Genomic DNA, 21,313 nt, shown 5'->3' on the forward strand with positions numbered 1-21,313 from the left:
GGTTATAGGAATGTGTGTTATATGTTATTGTTTCGGTTGATTCATGTGATGGCATACAACATTTCCAGTTTTACCTTTGAACATTAAAGTTGGATTTTTTTTTTTCTTTGAACATCTGTTTGGGAAGAAGTGTTTATTTGGGATTTGTTAAACTGGCAACTTTGTGTTACAGAAATGACTCTGAAATCGATGCTTCTGAATTTCTGATGGGAAATTAGTGTATCTATTGTTATATGGAAAAAAAGGCAATTTATTACATTTATTAAAACTGTAAAAGGATAAAATAGACTGTAATTTTATCGCTCCATATAGTAAATGAGGACTATTGAAGACTTTGGATACGTTTTTAACACCCGTGTAAGCTTGCTAGTCTTAAGCGATGTTGTTTTGGGAGTGTGTATTGAATTCCCTTCAGATTTCTCAGACTCTAATCAGGTAACCAGGTTTTCAACCACTGTATGTGTCCTTAAGCACTGTTGGTGCTGGGGCCTTGGTATTCATTTACACTAAGTCACCATGACCTCACATGAATCCTCCGGGAGCATTTTTCCCTCTTTGAATTAGCACACAAGAGAATTTCAAATGTAAACTCCTCGCACACACTTCAGCTGGAGGCATCTAGCAACATTTGTCTCACGTTTAAAATCTTATCAGTGGCTTGAAAGTGATTCATTCTTTCAAGCTGTCTTACCTGTGTAAGCCAAACCAGGTTTGCCTGCCTCATGTTTCTGGTGCGTTTGTAGTTCCTCCCCCACCTTCCGCCACCCCATATTATACCATCTGTGCCCTGTGCAGTATGGGACCCCTTCACATCTGGCTACAAGCTGGTGGTAATGCCCTTCCTTTTGATCTGGTCTCATCGAGTGATTTGCTCAGTATTTTTAAGGTCAGACTGAAAAACTTTTTCTGCTCTAGTTATGTTTTGATTTTATATCTCTGTGTGTTTGATGTACAGATACATGTGAACGTTGCTTCTCTAAGCCAGTACTTTTATTTCCAGCCTTTTGCAGCCGTAAGGTAAGTCGAGCCTCTATTCTTCTCACTCAAAACTGTAGTGATTTATATGTTTGGTACAATGTTTATTCATCCCAGAGTCTTCGCTGCTCTTGCATCTGGGACTCCATTGCTGAGACTTTATTGCATTCCTTCTTTTTTTCAAGAAAAAAAAAATGTAGCGTGTGCTTAAGAGTTACCGTCTCTCAAGACTCGGCTTTGAGGTCTTTGCTCATCTGTTGCCACTAATGCCTGCTCAGGACTTGGGTTCTTGTGACTTCAAACAAACAAACAAAATACTTTCATCTTCTGGGGTTAAAATCTCATGCAGTTTTATTATCTTTATCTTAATTGCATATCTCTCTCCCCCCCACCCCGTGTGTGTGTGTGTGTGTGGTGGTTGTCATAATCCTCCACAAGGCACAGCCCAACTTCCTACTAAACGGCTCTGCTATGTGTGGAGCGCCTCCACAGCGCCTGGTGGGTAGTGGGTTCTATGTGACTTCTCGTTTCTGATTTATGGAATGAATGCAGTTGCTATAGGACTCGTTTTGGCCCCGTGGAAAACATTTTGCATATTCAAATTCTTTTTTTAACCTTTTATTTAGAACTGCTTAAGTACACTAAGTCCATTACTTCTCTTTGGGTGCCAACGTTTACCTAAAGTTTCCCCACCTCACCAAGCAAAATGCACTGATTCTTCCATTCTGGTTGCATAACACATCCCTTCAGAACAAACAGAAACTCCAGAAAACTGATGTGTCTTCCATTCATCTCTATAGTTTCTTGTCTCACTTACAAGCAGGCAGTTCAAGCTTATGTACGTGAAACCCAATTCATTTTAACACAGCAAATTTAATGAAATCTGCGAGAGGCAGGGCATAACATTGAGGCTGTGAAATCTCCTAGTGCCTCCTCATACTGGAGTCTGCTCGCCGTGACGGAGCAGGTTCTGTTTCTTTATCATCTAGTGGGCACTTTTGGGAACTTGCTGTTCATTGTTTGGTTAGAAGTTTTGCCTTGCCACCTCACATACAGGGAGCTCTCGGGGTCAAAACTGTGTGCACATACCTTTTCTTCCTCGGTGACTCTTTCTGTGTGATGATTACTGTTAGGAAAAGAAGACAAAAGAAACTTTCAAGTGCCTTCACTAGTGAAGGCACTAAAAAAAATAAAAAATTAAAAAAATTTCTGGAATTCTACAAGCTGATAGGTCTTTTGTTAGAGGAAGAAAAGAAAACAGTAGCTTTTTACAAGGCTCAGCAAGTTCAAATATATATATCATTGAAATATATTTCTATTTCCCATCATCTGCCTAGGCCACGGTGCTGACTAGCTTATTCCTTGCCAGAGAAAATAAGTTTAAATCATAAGCATATTTAACTAGCAAGCGTAAATCATAAGCCTTTCTAACCGTAAGCATGTTGGACTCTGCACAGTTTGTACAGATGGCGTGGTTGACTCTGTACCCCTCCCCATGGTGAGGATGTGGACAGGGCTCCTACTCCCCAATTTCCTGTGCAGCTCAGGGAACTGAAACCATTTGTTTTACCGCGCCTACAGGATTCTGTAAAGTTTGGACCCAGAGCAAGGTTTAACGTGATCCTCCTTTCATACTAAGGAATGATGGGGGTGAAGGTGGCCTCCCTCTGGAAGCTATATCCCCAAAGTACCTCAGTCACAAAAGACAAGATGCTGCTTTGTAAAAATGTGTCTTCTTCTAAAAACATAAAATAAAATAAAACCCACAGCATAATAGGGTAAAAAATGCTAGCAGAGATTTATGGACTTCAAAGAGCAACTTCTAGGAGGTTGACTCTATGGCATTCTTTTTGACAATGCACACAAAATTCTGCTTGTGTCTTGTAAATCCTGGCTGACCCTGTGAGTCAATGTCTGGGCAAAGTTCAGCGTGCTTTAGCTATAGCGATGGCTGTGTTCATGTGCTCACGTAGAGAGTGGCGGTAAAGAGTATTTACCCATGAGGACTGGCATGCCATTGAAGCACATAGGAGGTGTCCCCTTGCTATCACTCCCAGTTTTTGTATGTGGGAGTGAAGGTTAAGACAGGTGAGGACCTTGCCCAAGGTCAGACAGGGGGAGTCCATCTTCATGACTCTCCCAAGTTACTGTGGCTCTAGCCTGTTCTAAAGCCAGGACCTTGAAGAACATTGAAGATTTCAAAAGGCAAGAAGTTTGAGATTCCTTATGGCCTCACTACTACTACTACTACTACTACTTCTTCTTCTTCTTCTTCTTCTTCTTCTTCTCCTTCTCCTTCTCCTTCTCCTTCTCCTCCTCCTCCTCCTCCTCCTCCTCCTCCTCCTCCTCCTGTTCCCATTCCTGCTGTTCTTCCTCCTCCTCCTTTTTAAATCTGTAGCTTTAATATAATGGAAGAGTTGCGGGCCTCATCCAAAATATTCACATTACAGATGAGGCAATGGCCCAGAGACATGGAGTGACTGTCTGCTTAAAGTCGCACAGGCAGCTTGTGGAAGGGTCACAACTGGATCCCCAAACCTCCTGCCTGAAAGCCAGAGTCCCAGCTTTCACTTTGATGCCTCATCCACCACCCCCCCCCCAAAAAAAAGCATCCATTTTCCCACCTGCTTTTGCAACTGATCCTGTGAGCAGATCCGTCTTGAAAATAGTCTCCATCCCCGGCCCCCTCTCCGCACTTGCTTATTTTCTCAAGGTTTTAACGGGGAATTAAAAACACTTCCATTTGAAGCTTGCTTTTCTGTCTCACTTATTGAGTGCCCAATCTGTAGGCGCACATGCCTAACACTCTTCCCAAAAGAATGTACAAGAATCACACGTTTGACTGCTGTGGATGGCAGGTGAAAAAGAATTACTGCCGTAGTGTGGAGGCCCTTAAACGTATTCACGGCCAGCACTGGATTATCCCAGCACAGATGGATCAGGCACAACTCCCTCTTCCTCTGTTTACTGGTGACCTTTAGCTGTTTCTGTTTGTGAGCGCTTCTCTCAGAGACTAGAAAGAAGAACAGAGATGCCATGACTTGATTTCTTGACCAGAGTACCGGGCTCCTGATTATAATTTTAGCAGTTTGTCTTGTTACCCGGCAGGAAAGTGATTGATTGTAGGAGACTCTGAGTGGAACCCACCTGGGATGCACAACTTGACCTTGGTTGTGAACAGTCAGGGAGCTTAATTGTTGGGTTGAAATCCTGTTAGCTGGTGCCTAGAGCAAATTACTCAACAGCTCTGAGTCACTGCATCCTCATCCTTAGGAGGGACCAGTCAGCTGCTTAGAAACAAATAGCACAGGGGGATGCAGCTGGGACTCAGCTCTTGGTAGGAATTAGCAGAAGGCGCTTCTCTGAGTGTGTCCCCAATGGCTGACACAAGGACACTTGCTCTCTTGACACTTGAGGTGCTGACCCTGCTCACCTGGTTAGGATACCAGAGAGTCTTTGCTGGCAGTTTTCTAGACAAACCTGTGCTCTGCTTCTGTACTGATCTGTGTACCAACTCATGCCATTCAGGGAAAAAAACCAATTGTCCCCTTTGGTGGATTCTGTGAATCTGCTTTCCAAGTTGATTTGCCATGAGGGAGTTTAAAATATCAGTGAACTTGACAATTAATTGTTTTTCAATAATATTATTGGCATTTCTTGGGAATATGCAGAGGAAGGTTGGTGTATAAATGTCTTCTAAGCTGAACAAATTCTTGGTGAAATGTAAGTCCCTTGTGTTCCACTGTGAATTATAGGCCCCCAAGCATATAACTGTGAGGTAACTGATGGACAGTCGAGAGGGTTCTTTGGATTGTGTGAAGGTTATTATTATTCCTGTTATTGTATATGTATGTGTGGGGATGCATATATGTGCATGTCGAGGCTCCTTTTGAGATAGGATCCTTCCCTGGTCCACAAGGCTAGCCACTGAGCCCCCATGAGCCTGCCAGTTGCTGTGTCCCAACATGTACTACTACTCCATGTTGCTTTTTATTGTGTGTCGGGGAGATTGAACTGAGGTCTGAGAGCATGCACAGCAAGCATCTTACCGACTGAGTCATCTACCCCCAGGCTCTCACATGCATCTGTCTTAGTCCCTGACAGCGGAAGGGACATCTGACGGGCATTACTGTGGCACATTTCTGTATGCTATATTGACTCATTCCCTCATCAAGTGATTGCTGCCCAGCTGCACTGTGCTAGGACCAGAAGCTGTAAACACAAACAGCAAATCCTGTCTGTTCCACGGAGCTTAGAACTTAGGACATGTGAGAAATGGCATGAAAATAGACCCACAAGCTAGGTGGTGGCGGCACACGCCTTTAACTCCCAGTATTCAGGAGGCAGAGGTAGGTGGATCTCTGCGTTCAAGGCCAGCCTGGTCTGCAGAGTGAGTTCCAGGACAACCAGAGCTACACAGAGAAATCCTGGTCTTGAAAAACAAAAAACAAACAAACAAACAAAAAAGCCACTAGACCCTAAGGAGAGGAAGAAATTAACTCAAATATCTTCGCGTTCCACAGACCTGACTTAGTACAGACTCATTGAAGTGTTTGAATGTTGTCAGAAACAAAATTTGCTTTGGTTTTCAACTCAAAATATCCTTAGCTTTCTAAAGCTGAGTGTCTCCTCTAGGCTCATTATTATTCTAAAATCCTCTAATACAGTTTAGACACTGGGGTCAGTAACCACAAAGGCTGTTTGTAATTTGTTGCCACTTCCCAGATCTCTTGAAAAGCCAAGCAAGCCCCCTGACTTTGCTCCCTAATTCACTAGGTCTTTGTGCACACACCTGAGGAGTAACCGTCATGAAGAGGCCCATGCACCAGCATGTTAACTTCCGGGTTCTGGCATTGTGGAATGTCGCACGATGGCTAACTCTGTAATTTTTAAAGGCCGTGTAACTCCTTCTAAACCATGCATAGCATCTGCACAAGAAATGTGACACTGAGTCTAAGGCTTAAATAGCTCAGGGCCACTGTCTTGTGCGTTGCCAGCAAATCAGGCACTCCACTAAGTGCAGGTTAACAAGACCAGAGCATCGTAAATGAGCCTCTGCCCCGTGACCCAGCCAGAGACCCCTTCCATATTCTCAGCTCAGCCCAATAGCTCTCCCTCTCTCACGGGCTTTTAAGATTGGCGGGAGGCCACACCCTATACCATCCCAGTGCTTTGTGGAGTGGCTCAACATTCACTAGGACTTCCTTGCCCTGTAGCCCTGATCACTTTAACAAAGACAACAAAAGGGAGCCTTTGCCAGGGAGGAGCCCAATCGGAATGCTAAATGGTTTTGAAAGTAAAAGCAGCATTGTTAGCAGGAGCATGCCCTTGTGCCTAGATGCGCTTATTCCATGGGACACCAACGCTGATTCGCCTCCTGACCTGGGCTTCCAGCCCAACTGCATCCTTCCTCTTCAAAGGCTTGGCTCTGAGCGGATCACACATTTTGCTTGATGACAAATTAATCAAACTTGATTTCTTGGATGAGATAGGTACTAAAGAGCTACAACTCCCCACGGGCCGAAAGTCAATACGGCCCTTCTGGCTCCGATTAGAGAAACAAAAGGATATCTGAGAGCCATCTTCCTCCCTGCCTGGGCCGAGGGAGGAGGCTGAAAGGCAGAGGGGCTTGTAAAGGAGAGGAGCCTTATTAAAACACATTTCAGCTGTGGCCAAGTGCACGGCGAGCCCTCCTGATGACTTTGAGAGATGCCCACCTTGTCTCAAGAGCTGCGTTTCCGCTTCGAGCAACCTAGAGGAAGCAGTATATTAAGCATCTGAAATGTTTATGGATCGCCCCCTTTTATGTTCCTGCCCGTGAAGATGAATTTTAAAAAAAGAAAAAAAGTCGGCCCGGGAGATCTGGCAAATGTTAGAGATAGCTCAAGTTTGGATAAGTAAATTTACTTCCATGGGGGTTAAAAAAAAAGAAACTCCTGGAGTCCAGGGAATTATTTATGTACCTGTGAAGGCAGGCCTGGGACAAGGTGAAGTGGCAAGCTTCACAATGCAACCACTGCAGGTCTGCTTCGCAGCCCACTCACGTGAGGGAGCAGAGGGAGCCTTCTGCTAAATCGGGGAGCACAGGATTTCTGCGCAAAACCCTCTTAGCAGCTTTGTCATCCGCCTGTTCTGTGGAGCATCCAAGGACATCTCTTGCCTCCTGTGTGATGGCTCTGTGTTCTATATTTAGAAGAATTGCTGCTGCGCAGAAAATGGTCCCCTGACTGTTCTGGGGGTGCCTTATGCCCTTTCCCCCAAAAGAGTTACAAGAGGGGTTTCTACCTTCATAGCACACCTCAGTAAGGTTCTATAAATGTTCCCTTTCATGAGCAGGTAGAATGCACAGGTCTATATAACAGTGGGTTCCTGTTATATAGGACCGACTTGAGGGCAGCCAAACCATTGCCAGCTGCAGACACAGGCCAGGTCCACAGGGGTTCCCCCAGGGATTGCTGAGGACTCTGAAGGAGGCAATGATGTCACAAGGACCTGACACTTCTCATTCCTGACATTTATCTTGAACATCTTTCCCCAAGTATCTTTCTGCTCCTGCTAGCAGTGCCCAAAATGTTTGTGCTATTCCAGCATACTTAATAACTTAAAGCTGTGTTTTAGATCCAAACAAAGAGCAAAATACACGGAGTTCTGCCTCCCTCGCCCTGTGAACTAACTCCTCCAGCACCATCTTGCCTGGTTCTCTGACATGTGTGCTCTGTGTTCTGGCCATCCAGCTCCGTGGTCTCTCCAGGAGCCCTGGCCTGGATCTCCACCTGTGTGCCCTTAGGGAGACCCTGGGGAGAGCCAAGAACCTCCCACAACAAGCCTGTTCTGCACTCTCTAATGGGAGTATCCCCATCACTTCTTACAATGTAGGGGGCCTGGGTTTTCCTATGTCTTCTGCCATGGCCCCTATGTTATGTCAGTGTGGTCAGTGAGGTCCTGGGTATATGGTTCCCGGGCCTTGGTCACGCTCCTGCTTATTCAAGTGCCCTTCACAGATGCTGGTTGGTACTGAACAGAAGAACCAGCGTTTCCCCAGGCTCCTCCGAGATTTGCTTTGAGAAACCCACCCATAGGTGAGAGGAGCTCTGAGTTTTGACTGGAGAGATCAGCTTCTCCCACTCCACACCAGAACCCTATCTTGTAATGCTCTGTGACCCAGGGTGTGCTGCCTGGCCTTCCAGGCCTCAGTTTGCCTGTCTGTAGGAGGCACACGCAATGCCACCATCATGGAAGGTGAGCGGCATTAACTAAAACCAGCAGCTCTGAGCTGACCGTGCAGACCTAAGCATCAAAGCCTTGCTACCACAGTGTTAGCTACTTGACTAGTTATTTTTAAACTCATATTCTAAAGCAGAGCCTAGATTACTATGCCCCCCCACACACCTCACATCCCCACTCGGCCACAGACACTTATTTCTACAAAAGTCCATTTTGTAAAGGACAAAAGTAATACACACTTGTTTTCTCAATCACAAACAATAACCATAACTAATACCTCATCTACTCCCAGCCTTCCCCCACTCCCCTAAATGTTAAAATCAATCCCTAGGCTGTTGTGATCCGTGTCGTTGGAATTTCTGCACTGTGCAGACTGAGAGAGGAGGTCTAAAAGTTCAAGGCCAACCTGGGCTATATCAGAATAATTTGTTTTTTAAATCCAAAATATTCATAGGAAGCAACAAGTTTTGTAATTATGTGAAGACATGGAAAGGCCAGGGTGAGGCAAAAGACACAGAGGAAACACTAAAGACAAAGGGGGTGGGGGTGGTGGAGACTAGGATGAAGTAGAGATGGGCTGGCTGCCTTGCCCAGGTGAGACTGCAGACATAGTTTTGTTAGCAACACCCATCTCTTCAGTATGTTTAAGATGCTGTTTGCTGGGAAAGGTAGCCATCATGATTCCTGATGGGGAGTGGAGGGGTGTCTTCTACACACCCAGAATGCTGTCTGGGGTCCACATGGCAAGAGACAAAGAGTCCCTGTGAGAAGTGAGGTCAGCTGGCACCTTGTAAGGGCACGTTCTTCATCTCTCCACCAGAGTTCAGGGAACTGTTAACCCCAAAGAAGCTTCACTGGGGGTTGATGGCTTTCCCCTGGGGGAGTCCTGTCACTATTGGACTCTGTCCTGCAGGACTGCCTCTGATTCCTGTGCCCATGTGGCAGAGCTGTGCATTAGGAGTCCTTGCCAGGAGACATTTTTACTTGCCCTTGAGTATGTGTCAGATTCCAAGACTAGAAAAATGGAAGTGCCCCCACTTTTTTTTTTTTGTTCTGCTAAATAGGCTTGGGGAGGCTCAGTGGCCCTAGGATGTCAATCAAAACGAAAGAACTAAGACTGATGCGTGTCAGGATTCCTCAGACCTAAGGCAATGGGAATGTTGTCTGGTGCTAGAGGTATCAATGACTTCTGACTCTGCCGTGACCCGGTTCTAACAAGTCTTCAGAGCCCCTTGGTGTGGCTATTTTATTTAGTTTTAAACTTTTAAAAATCACATGTGTTGCAGATAAATACATGTAATTAGTTCAAAGGCTGAACTGTTGGAGAACAGAATGTATTTATCTGTGACAGTACAGGTTTTTTTAAAAAGCAGATCCTGTTAGAAGTGACAGATTTCCTATCTCCGATTTTTCCTACTTGCATTGTGAGAAGTTCACAATAGGTGACAAGGGCCTATTTTTAGCAGCTGTGGCAATGCTCAGCTCCATTTTTTAACAGGATAGGTAAATAAAGCTCCAAGAACATCGGGTTCTTTGGGAGTCACTTCTCTAGTGCCTCCTGTCGGTGTCTTCCTGGATGTCCTCAGCAGCACTGTATGTAAGCCATCCCTGGGGTCTGGGTGGCAGGGCCTTAGGAGTACCAAAGACAGCAGCACTCTGGTGACACACTAAAAGGTTTGCATTGAACAAACAGCCCTTGGATGGCCAAGTGCATTAGGGAGTGAGCTCTCTCAGGGCAGTGGCTGGAGCCCCTTCAGTCCTTTTCTCCCACCTTCTTTCTCCCAGGGCTGCCATGATAGGTTTCTAAGACCCAGCTGAAGTTGGTCTTCTAGAAGACCTGTGTTACAGGATCCCACTGCTCTCTGCATAAGCTCAGCAAATGGCCCTTTCTCAGAGCATCTGCAGCTCCTGGCCAACCCTCACTTACCCTTGTCTACCTGGGGCTTCCTAATTCTACCTTTGAATTATTCAGAGTCCACTTGGAAAGAGGTCAGAAGACCTCTGTAGTTCAGGCTAGAGAGGGGATACTTGTTCAAGGTCACAAGTGTATACCACCCTGTCTCTCAGCCACCTCCCTTCTCCATACCCAGCTATAATTTTGCCTCTGCCTAAGAAACACATCTCTGTATTCTGTACTCTACTTTTATTTTCAGAATTCAATTTATTCCATAGTTGAATTTTTCCACTTGATTTTTTTTTAATATAAGAGTTTTGTAAATCACAAATTGCTAACTTGTAACATTAGGGGTTAACATTAAGGGAAGGTCACTGTGAACATAGTTACTATAACAATACTTTGTTACAAATGATACTCCCAAACTCTACTAAAACTCTCAAAAAAGAAAAAACAAAAAAACAAAAAAACAAAAAAACAAAAAAACAAAACAAACAAACAAACAAAAAACAAAAACAAACCACAAAGGGTTTTTGACCCAGGGTGAAGGAGCTCCACTCTGGGGGTCACCAGGCTCAGCACCCTCAGCTTGGGATCCCTGCCTTGGTATTATTCTGTCTAATGCCTAAGGAAACTGTGCTGGACGGATGGATGGATCCTTCGGGCATGCTCTGCCAGCTCCCCAGACTCCAATCGTGTGTGTAGTTTTGTAGACAGTGTTGTACAAGGATAAAAGAAACACGAGTGTAAGAATTGGCTGGTTGCCTAAGTCCCGGCTCACCATAGCCCCACCCCATGGAGGAGCAGCCTTATGAAGAGGAAAGAAACAGCTCTCAGGGGAATCTGGCCAGGATGGGTTCTCTAGTATAACTTTTTTTTTAAAAGTTAAATTTGGTGTTGATTATTCACCAGCTAGACCTCCAGAAATGCTACCTTCTTATAAACACTGGAGGGAGGTGCAGACTTAGACCTGGGCAGGGAATGGGTGCCTTGTGTCTGAGAAATAGCCAGTGTGCTTAGGGCTCAGATTTCAAGCCATCTTCTGCCCCCATTACTTTCCTTTTGGGAGGACCCAGCCCCCTCTCTCACTGGCTTTTGCATGTGTTTGCTGGAGAGCGAAACACACCACATCTGCAGAGTCTCCAGGCTTTGAAGTATCCACAGAAGACTGCAGCAGAGAGCCATCCAGAGTTTCTGTGTTGCTGGTGGCTGGGTTGTTTGTTTGGTTTAGTGTTACAGCAGCTGCTGGTGCAGCCGGAACTGTAGCCTGGCACCACCGGAAATTAAAGCGCCTTCATTTCTCTCTTCGTTTTTTCTACCCAAACTAAGAGCCTTTACATTTTTCTTTTCTTTTTTTTTTCTTTTCCCTACAATTCAAAGGAAAGAAAACCAGAAGCCCACATGGAGAGAAGTGTTCTGTTGTCCCTTGTTCATACGGACATGCAGGTCTTTGTATGCGTCTCATGTTCACGGGTATGCTTTGAGCGGACAGCATTTCCCATGCGTGCAGCACCGAAGAGCTTCCAAACGATAGCTCACATGGTCTTTCTAAAAATATTGGGTTTTGCTTTCTATAGTTTTGAGTGTGAAGTGTCCCTCGCAGGCTCACGTATTTGACGCTTGGTCTCCAACCCCGGGGCAAGTTCCTAATGAGTTGCTATAACTACCACGACTCCACAGCCATATTAGACTGACCCCCCCCCCAAACTTTCAAGTTGCTTCTCTAAACTGTCATTGCTGTTAGAATAACTAATATCTGGGTTTTGCAGGAAAAGTGTCCGGGCAAAGTGGGGAGGGGCAGTTCCTAGATCCCTGAGCCCTATAGTGGGAAATCACAGCACTCATTGGCACCCTAGTGAGAGCGCTCCAAGCCAGGGGACATTCCTTCCAGGTTCCTGTGGACAAAGTGGCCCTGTACTGAGCCATGTCCCTCTCTGCATGGTGCCCACGCACAACTGGAGTAACTATTGTGGTGCCTCGGGGCTGCCCAGGACAAAATAGAAGCAAAGAATTACACAGTGATTAAAATACAATTAATAACGACTTGATCTTGCTATAAACTATGTGTATTAATCCTCATAGGAACCTTCCTCACCCAGAAAGATGAAGTGATTTGTCCAAGGTGAACTGGCAGGATTCAATACAGGAATCTCGACCCCAGCTTCACTATCTTATCCAATCTCTGGTTACTTAGGAAGTAACCAGACTTACTCCAGACCTTCTTTTTGTGCTATCTCGCCAACTCCTTGTTACAATCTTGCTAGTGAGGAAATGGGCTGGGAATGGTTCAGTGACCTGTGAGAGACTGTCACATTTCAAAAGTGTTGGACCCATGGTCTGAAACAGGCTGCCTATCTCCTAAGCCCGGATCTTCTTGTTCCCTCTGTGCCAAAACGAGGCATTTCTACATCACTGCATAAAACTGTCTTATGTATAAAATTGCAAAAGAGTCCATTGGACAATGGGTTGATGGTGAGGGAGAGCTTGAGAAAGAGAGCCAGCTGGTGTTTACAGTGTCCCTAAGGAGCTAAGCAGTCCTGTCTGCATGCCTCCTGGAGGTATCTTCAGCTCTTGTCAGATGGGGAGGTTGAAATCTAGGAAGGCCAGAGACTTTTTACTAGCTCATGTATGTGACAGCATGATCTGAATAGAGCTTGCCTTAGGACATGGTCCCTAGATAGTGATGTGTCCAGGATGACCCCAAGATACACTGGGGAAAACAAGGGTTCCCACTTGCCACTTGGGGTTCAGTAGCTTTAGCCTCATTCTTCTCCTTCTCTCTCCTTCCCAAACTTAGAGAAACTACCACCCACCGTCCTCACGGGGATTTTATAAAGATGAATTGGATAATTTCAGAATAGTTCTTTGGGCTGCTTGGTGGAGAGGTGCCATCAAGAAGAACAAAGGAAGACAACAATAATAATTATAATATTTAAAAGTATTTATGAAAATCTCTGTAGGGGCAATTAAGTGGAGACCAGCTGGTACTTGTGGAAAACTCACAAGTTGACGAGACAGCCATATCCACCTCCCCTGGCTGGATGCTGGAATGAACATGGTAGGGAACTGGCAGGTCAGGGGCTGCAGGTGTGGGGCCCCCAGGAGCTGCAAGCTGAAGCCCCTCTTTGGCTTGTACCAAAACAACCCCTGGGTCTGGATGAAGCCTGTATGGCCGATCACTACCTGGGACTGTTTACCACCAAGCACTAATGCCTCGGTTTCCAAAGACTGCAAAGAACCCTTGCTTTCAGAGCCTTGAGAGCTGTCTGATAATCACTACCCACTCATCCCAGGGGCAGATAATTCTTACTGCTTCCTCACGGCACCTCAAGGGAGCCCCGCGTCTTCTGTGTAGAGGCCTGTGTTTGGTATCTGAAGGGGTTAGGTGCTGTTGAGTGGAGGGGAGGCTCCAAGCTGAGGTTCCTGACTCTTAACATCTGGGCTACTCTGTTTGCATGGTGCTCTCTCCTACCCAGAGTCCTTGGTTGTCTGAGAAGATGTTCTCTCCACAAGCCTTTGACCTTCCAGAGTGGCTTCCCTGCTCTCCTGCCACTCACTCAGCCCCTGTACCCCTGTGTGCACTGACAATGTTACCTTCGGTTGCTCCCTCCCTAAATCCTTCCTTCTCAAACATTCCCTTCCTCACCCACAATCCTTTTTGTCTTGCTTCACCTTCTGCCCACAGATAGCTGTTGTGCTGTGTATATTGTTGCTGCCCCCACCTCCAACCAATTCTTCAGGATAACGATATAAGTCAACCCTTAGGTACCTTCCTATGTCTTACAGCTTGGTTTTCAGCTCGTACCACCTCCATATAACCCCCATTCACCAGTGTGAGCAAAGCCAGGGTCCCACAACAGGACTGTTCCAATAGCAAAGACGGTGCCTGGGCATCTGCTCACAATGCAGGGCTGCACCCTAAGGACCTAACAGGCCACATTTCCAGTGCCATGTCCTAGGCCATCTTTGGAATTCGCTATACTCTGGTCACTCCAAGTAAGGTCTCTGTTTATTCCTGTTCTTCTCTACAAAACTTGACTGCCTTATTCTCTACTCCTATAGAAACCCACTCTTACTCCTGGTCACTATTTTATACTCAAATGTTCATAGCTAATAGAGAAGCAACATGTAGAATCAGTAGACTGTCTTAGAGGGTACAATATAGGATCGGTGCTGAGACTACAACATGAAAATTAAATGTCCAATGGGGGGCATTGTTGTCTTTAATATATTCTACCTTCTAAGACACATTCTCTCCCCACCTTCTCTCTATCTCTGTTTCTCTCTCTCTCTCTCTCTCTCTCTCTCTCTCTCTCTCTCTCTCTGTGTGTGTGTGTGTGTCTATGTGTGATCATGTGTGTATGCAAGCACACCTTAGATATGGAGATCAGAGATCGACATCAAGTAGCTTTTTCAATCATTGTCTAGCTTATTTTATGAGGCAAGGTCTCTCCTTAAACTTACAACTCACCGATTCAGCTAGGCTGGCTGAACAGAAAGCCCTGGGACCCTCCTGTCTTACAATCACACAGTAGTAGAACATTTTGCTTATTATACTGGGCATCTGAACTCAGGACCCCATACTCAGATGACAAATGTCAACCAGACCATTTCCCAACCCCTACCTTGACAGGATAGTGTGTGTGTGTGTGTGTGTGTGTGTGTGTGTGTGTGCGTGTGTATTGAGACAGGGTCTCTCTCTACATAACCTTGGCTGTTGTGGAACTCACTATATAGACCAGGCTGGCCTTGACCTCATGGAGTTCTGCCTGCCTCTGTCTCCTAAGCACACTGGAATTGAAAGTGCATGCCACCACACCCGTTCTGGATAGGATATTTTAAAGGAAGAATGTTGCAGCTCTTGCAGAAAACTGGAGTCCAGTCCCCAGGGCCATGTTGGATGGCTCACAACTGCCTAGAACTCCAGTTTCAGGAGTTCTGACCTCTTTTGGTCTCCATGAGCATCCACACACTTGCATGCCCACACATGCAGAGATGCACATACATAAACATAGTAAAAAGTAAAGAAATCTACATCTTCTGGCCTGCACGGGCAAAGCCCACACAGAGACTCACATGCAGAGATACACCTGCATATACATAAACAAAAAGTAAACCTTTTAAAACAAAAACCAGAACGTGAGTGATAGGAAATTTGGTTTTGAATTTTCTCCCACATTCCATTCCCTTCCTGTCCTCAGAGTCTGCACGGTTCCAGTTCACTGTTGAGAGCACCCGGACCTAAAAATAGTGTCATGCTGACTTAAGAGGCTAGGCTACACCCCTGGCCCACTCCATCCTGCATATGACACCGGGCTACTCCTTCAGAAGTGGGAACATGCATTTCTGTGGATGAACTCTGATGGCATAATTAAAACCTTCCTATCCACCACGGAGCGCACGCTTGCCTCTTAATGAAACCTCAAGGGTGGCATTCACACTGAGCCCGCCCTGACATCTGACATCTGTGTGATGGAGTGACATGCAGTGGGAGGGAAGCTCCTTTGTGATGTCGTTAAATAGGCTCCTGTGATTCTTTCCCTGACACATCCTGCTTGGCAGAGAAGGGTTTGTAAGTTCACAGAGCCTAGATCCACATCCTGGTCCTGTAGCATCGTTTCACCCTTGTTATATAACCTTAACGAACTTCAGTTTACTTACATGGAGAACGGGCACGGCACGCTGTGTAGTCCTTTTCTGTACACAAGAGCTGTGTAAAGCTGTCATAAAACTATGACTTGGCACCTCCAGCCTTTGCCCTGGAGGACTCGGCACCTGTTTCTACTATATGTTATGAAAACTTGCTGTGCATGGGTTGGTTTTTTTGTTTTGTTTTTATATTGTAATGTATTGTATTGTATTGTATTGTATTGTATTGTGTGTGTGTTTGTGTGTGTTCTGCAGGTGCATGCTACAGTGCTTGGTGTGGGAGGTCAGAGAACAACTTGGGCGGGCCCTAGGACGCAAACCCAGGTCATCAGGCTTGGCAGCAGTTGGCTTTACCCACTGAGTCTTGCCAGCCTGTCTTGCTGCTGGCCTTTGATTTTGTTTTCTGAGACAGGAACACTCTGTGTATTCTAGGCTGGCTTTGATTTTACAGCCTTCCTGCCTCAGTCTCCTGCGTGTTAGGATTACTGTCATGCTCCACCGCACCCGATTTAAAGGGGTTTTGACTCTTTTAATAAATGAAAAATACCAAGGATGAAACAAATTGTCTAATCTGTCCTAGAGAGTGCATGGTGGGGTCGCAATGTGCCCACAGTGGAGCGAATGGAAGCCCAGTCCATGGGAGATGGCATGCTGATAGTATCTCACAGCATGGGCCTGGGGGGGTCAAACATCTTTGGCCTTCCTTTGCACTTCACTCCTTTTTACTTTATTTTTTTTAAGATATGTATATGAGTGCACTGTAGCTGTCTTCACACACACACCAGAAGAGAGGAAATCAGATTCCATTACGGAAGGTTATAAGCCACCATGTGGTTGCTTGGAACTGAACTCAGAACCTCTAGAAGAGCAGTCAGTGTTCTTAACCGTTGAGCCATCTGCCCAGCCCCTGTACTTCACTCCTAAGCAATGTCTTTCTGTTTGAGGGTAGCACCTAAGCTCCTTCGGATCCAGCAGGACCCCCGCTCCCAACCTCCCCACAGTGAGTGACTCATGGATTCCAACCCCCACCCCACAGCTCCTCACACCAGCTCCACCACACCAGGGAGGTTTCTAGCTACAGGTTGGTGAAGGTTTCCAGGGCAGGATGTTTACAACCCCTAAAGGAATGGGCAAAGAACCAAGCAGCCCTGCTTGGCAACCTTTGGCTGTTCTTTGCAGCCCAAGGCACCCCGCCAAGCCAGCTCAGGAGAGGAAAACATAGCAAGTGCTGATGTGCCTCCATCTTATGTGGAACATAGTAAAAGTTTGCAGGGTGATTTATTTTTATAAACAAGGAAATACCACGGGCCCCATCCATTATCCACATGCTGTAGATCACCTCTGCTGGCTGGCCCAGGACGATCCAAGGAATTCTGTAGAAGCATGAAGAAGAGGCAGGGAACACACCCACCCACCATGGCTCCACAACGCCATGATGGTGGAAAGTACTCATGGGGCAAAAGATTTAAAACTCAGAGGAAAGATGTTTTTACCCATACAACTATATAGAAATATTCAAATAGAGATGGCTTTCATTTTAGGCAATTGACTGAAAAGCAAACTTCATAGGGAGTGATATCCAAACCCAGGGGTTAGTTTATTGTGGTTTATTGTCTTGTTTAGTGTGTGTGCACACATCCATATGTGGGTGTGTACATGTGTGCTCAAGTGGCCAAAAGTCAACTTTGTTATCTTTCCTCAGGAGCTATCTACCTGATATTTGGAGACAGGGTCCCTCAGTGGGACCTGGGGCTCACTGATTTGGTGAGGAGCTGGCTACTGATCCCCACTGATCCCCACAGATCCTCCTGTCTCTACCTCCCCAATGCTGGTATTGTAAGCACCACCATACCTAGGCTTTTAAGTGGCCTCTGTTTCTCATGTTGGCGTAGTGAGCACTTTACTGATCTTGCTGAAGCCTGACTTTGCTGTAAGTTTTACAAAATGCATTTCTTTCGGCTGCCATTATCAACATCATAGAGAGTGGACAGGGTGGAAGCAAGCTCTGTGCCTGGCCCCATGAACATGTGCAGGCACTCACACACACACACACACACACACACACACACACACACACACATACACACGAACACACGTGCCTGGGAAGCCCTGGGGAACCCCAGAAACCAGTGAACTCAATCTCTCTATCCCAGCCTGAAACATTTTTAAAAGAGGTTGTATTTGATAACATCAGGCTGGGGATAGAGGGATAGAGTTCAGCGGTAAAGCTGTTGGCTCGCATGTGTGAGGCCCTGGATTCTATTCCTAGCACCACAAAACACATTAACAAAAATCGTCCTTCCATCCTAAGGCATTTAGGTAGCTGTGGACTAAGGAGTGTGTTCGGACAAAGGAAAACCGCAGTGAGCGCGGTACAGCCAGCAGTCTGATTATGTCCATAACTTCTAGGGCAGTGAGCGCGGTACAGCCAGCAGTCTGATTATGTCCATCACTTCTAGGGCAGTGAGCGCGGTACAGCCAGCAGTCTGATTATGTCCATAACTTCTAGGACGTTTTGTGTGTTAAAAGAAGAAGAAAGCAAAAACCTTTCAGACTCTGTTAAATGGGTTTTTTGGGGGCTATGAAAATGTAAGCTTCACTGAGAACAATTTTCATGGCCACAGCCCTCCTCTAGGTATTTCTGGAGGGTTAGGTTTAAGAAAGATTTTAGAAGAAGCCAATCTCAGCTCTGACACAGCCAAATCTGCAGCCCCAGGAGCTTCCAGGGCTCGGGGTGTGGTGTTCTCATGGGGATGACCTGAGACAAGCTGGCCAAGCTTTCAACTAGGCTACCCTTCCTTAGCAAGATGTGAGACTCCAGTGGTCTGTATGAGGCTGATAGGAAGCCGGGAAGGCGAGATGCTAAGTTTCACTGGCAACGGAAAAGATTTTGTGAGAAATATCACAATTTGCTCCTAGCCACCAAAACAAACAAGCAAAAACAACAATAATAACAACAACAACAAGATGTCAGTGTTAAAGGGGGGGGGGGTTAAGAACAACTCCTCTTAGCAACCCACAGCCCTGTATTGAGCTAATTAATAACAGAAAGTCTTCTTAAAAAATGTTCTCATCCTTGGCATAAATGTTGAGTGTAAGGCACCAGCGACAATCTCCTTCCATTCCCAAGCTGGCAACACCTCACTTTGCAAGCAGCCATGTTGAGTTTTAAAGGTCTTTCCAGCCAGGAAAAAAAAACAAAACAAAACAACAACAACAAAAAAAAAACAATCTAAAGACAACATCACTAAAACCCAAACCAACAGAATATAAAATTGAGCCCCTGGGGTGTCCTTCTAGAGAGTTCTAAAAGGTAGTTCTAAAATTCTGCCCTTGTCTTTTGAAGGGGCTCCTAAAATTCTTTCGGCTTAATTCCACCATTCCCTACTTGCAATATCATGTTGAGGATTATTCTAAATGATTCTGAGACTTTCCACAACTATGCCTATTTCAAGTCTGTTCTCAGAAGATGGGACTCCACAGAAGGCGGTTCACATGATTTTTAGTCCGAATCTATAAATAATTGGTGTATCCATTTTAGCCCCCAAAACTCCCATCTGGTTCTCTGTTCACACAAGACACTGGGCCGAAAGCTTGGAAGGATAGTAAATCCTGAGAAACAGGAACATCATGGGGTAATTGTGATCATAGTAGATGCCGCTGGCTTCTGGCTTTCTGAGGGCTTCAACTTGGCTTCCCCACAGTGGTCTGTACCCACGGGCAGGCATCAGGGAAGAACAGCATCCCTTCATGATGCCTGTCCATCAAGCCTTCCCTGTCCAGTCTCTTTCTATTTCTAGCTCAGTCCTGGGTGGGTCTGACCTCCTTGCCATTCCCACTGAAGACTTTTTATAATTCCTGTGTGCGAGAGAGGCAGAAGCACACAGCTTGGTTGGGGGATCCCAGATGGAGTCTGCAGGATGGATATTAGGAAAATCAGTTCTTTGGGGTGGTAAACGGAGAAATTGCAATCAGAGTGGCAATGAAACCCCATCCGTGTTAGGAGGTGGGGTGGGGGTGAGGCAACCCATAATTTCCCTTCTGCATTTGTAAACAGTCACTCTGAAGAGACCGTCTGCACTTGAAGAATTCCTAATGGGTACAGTCAGTTCAGATAGCGCTGTGCTGTGTTGGGAGTCTCTGATCCTATTCTTCTGGTTAAGGGGAACTGGGGGTAAATAACAGACATACAAACATACTCAGCGAAAGATGGTAGGACTATGGGGGCCAGGAACGCCCCTCCAAATGTGAGGGGTGACAGAGGAAGAGAGGGCATTCTCAGTGAAGGGACAGCAGCAGGACCAGCCTCCCCGAAAGGAAGGGGAAAGGTCAGCAAAGGTAAGTCTCCAAGGGGTGGGGGGTGGGGGTGGGGGGCGGGGGGCAGGGCTAAACTCGGGACCAGACAAAAGTAACAGAAGCAAGCCGACCAAATCCACCCACCGTGGTTTATTGGGCATGTTTAATTTGAAATTGTGATGCCTACAATTACTGAGAGTGGAGCCCTTAAAAAAAGAAAACACTTCTATTGTGACAGCGCAGGAAGAACTGGAGAAATATTTGACATTTGGATGCCTTTTTATAAACCGCCTTTGTTCCGTGCTTCTTTTGCATGTAGTTAAATGCATATTAATTTTTTTCTTTCGTAATGAATCACCATGTATTCTGGGTCTTCTCTGCAGAGAGGGGAGCAGGTGCCCATGGACTGGAGGCTGCAGGACACCCTCCTTGCCTTGCTGGGTGGCTCAGACTTTTCAGCTTGATCCCATGGCAGTCCTGAGATACTGAATGTGGTGGTCTGGATAGAGATGGCTTGAGCATGCGAGGCTCCTTGGCTATGGAAGTTGGAGGCTGGTCCTTCGCTCTGCCCCCACTTAGGATGCTCTGTCACCCAAAAGGATAGGGCGTTAACTTTTAGTCATTTCTAACACCACAGCTTCCAGACCTTTCCATTAACCAGAGCCTCCTAGGCAGACCTGGAGTTGGACCACCACCGCCCTCCCCCTGGGTGTTCCCGAGAATGACTGGCTGATGGCACAGCCACAGAACTGGCAAGTTCGGATGAAGGAATTAGATTCAGGCCCCTTCGTAATTTGACTTGTGGGTGGAGGAGGGAGAGGAAATAAGCCTTAAAGCCTCCCAAAATTGGCAGGCAGACTTCCGGAAGGAAGTTCCTCCAAGGAGGCTTGTCTCAGAATTAAGCTGAGAGTGAAATTCTCGTATAAATGATGGGGCTGAAAAGTGGGCTGGCTGGCCGTGTATCACACCAGTACAGGACTGCTGGTAGAGGACCTGGGAGTTCTATGGGTTGTTTTTTCTCTCCCTCTTTCATTTTTTTCCTAAGACGAGGAAGGCAAAATGTTGTGTAATGTGAACTCAGAGCCAAACATTCCAGGCTGAAAATCACTGACTTATGACAGATTTCCCCCCCCCCCTTCCCAAATACATCATGGAATTCACAAAGAAGGATGCTTCTAAGTGTTGGATTGTGTAGGACACCACACAGGGACACCAGTGCCTCTCAGGAGGTTCTCTAGCTGTCTTCGCTGTATCTGCTCACATCCTTGCTGTGGA

General features: G+C 46.1%; 1 protein-coding gene across 2 annotated transcripts in view; it reads left to right on the forward strand.

Annotated features, from left to right (window-relative positions):
* The window catches only part of Eif4e3 (eukaryotic translation initiation factor 4E family member 3), a 116,559-nt gene that overhangs the window by 44,877 nt on the left and 50,369 nt on the right, over positions 1-21,313 (forward strand). For both annotated transcript variants that reach the window (XR_003836917.2, XM_029478358.2), the window contains exon 7: positions 956-1,017. Coding sequence is in view for 1 of the 2 variants with exons in the window: in XM_029478358.2 (XP_029334218.1) it covers positions 956-1,017 (62 nt within the window). In the remaining variant the exon portion in view is untranslated. The remainder of the gene's footprint in view (positions 1-955; positions 1,018-21,313) is intronic.

The sequence above is a fragment of the Mus caroli genome, unplaced genomic scaffold, assembly GCF_978045245.1.
Source record: "Mus caroli unplaced genomic scaffold, Mus_caroli_1 scaffold_7, whole genome shotgun sequence".
Taxonomy (NCBI): domain Eukaryota; kingdom Metazoa; phylum Chordata; class Mammalia; order Rodentia; family Muridae; genus Mus; species Mus caroli.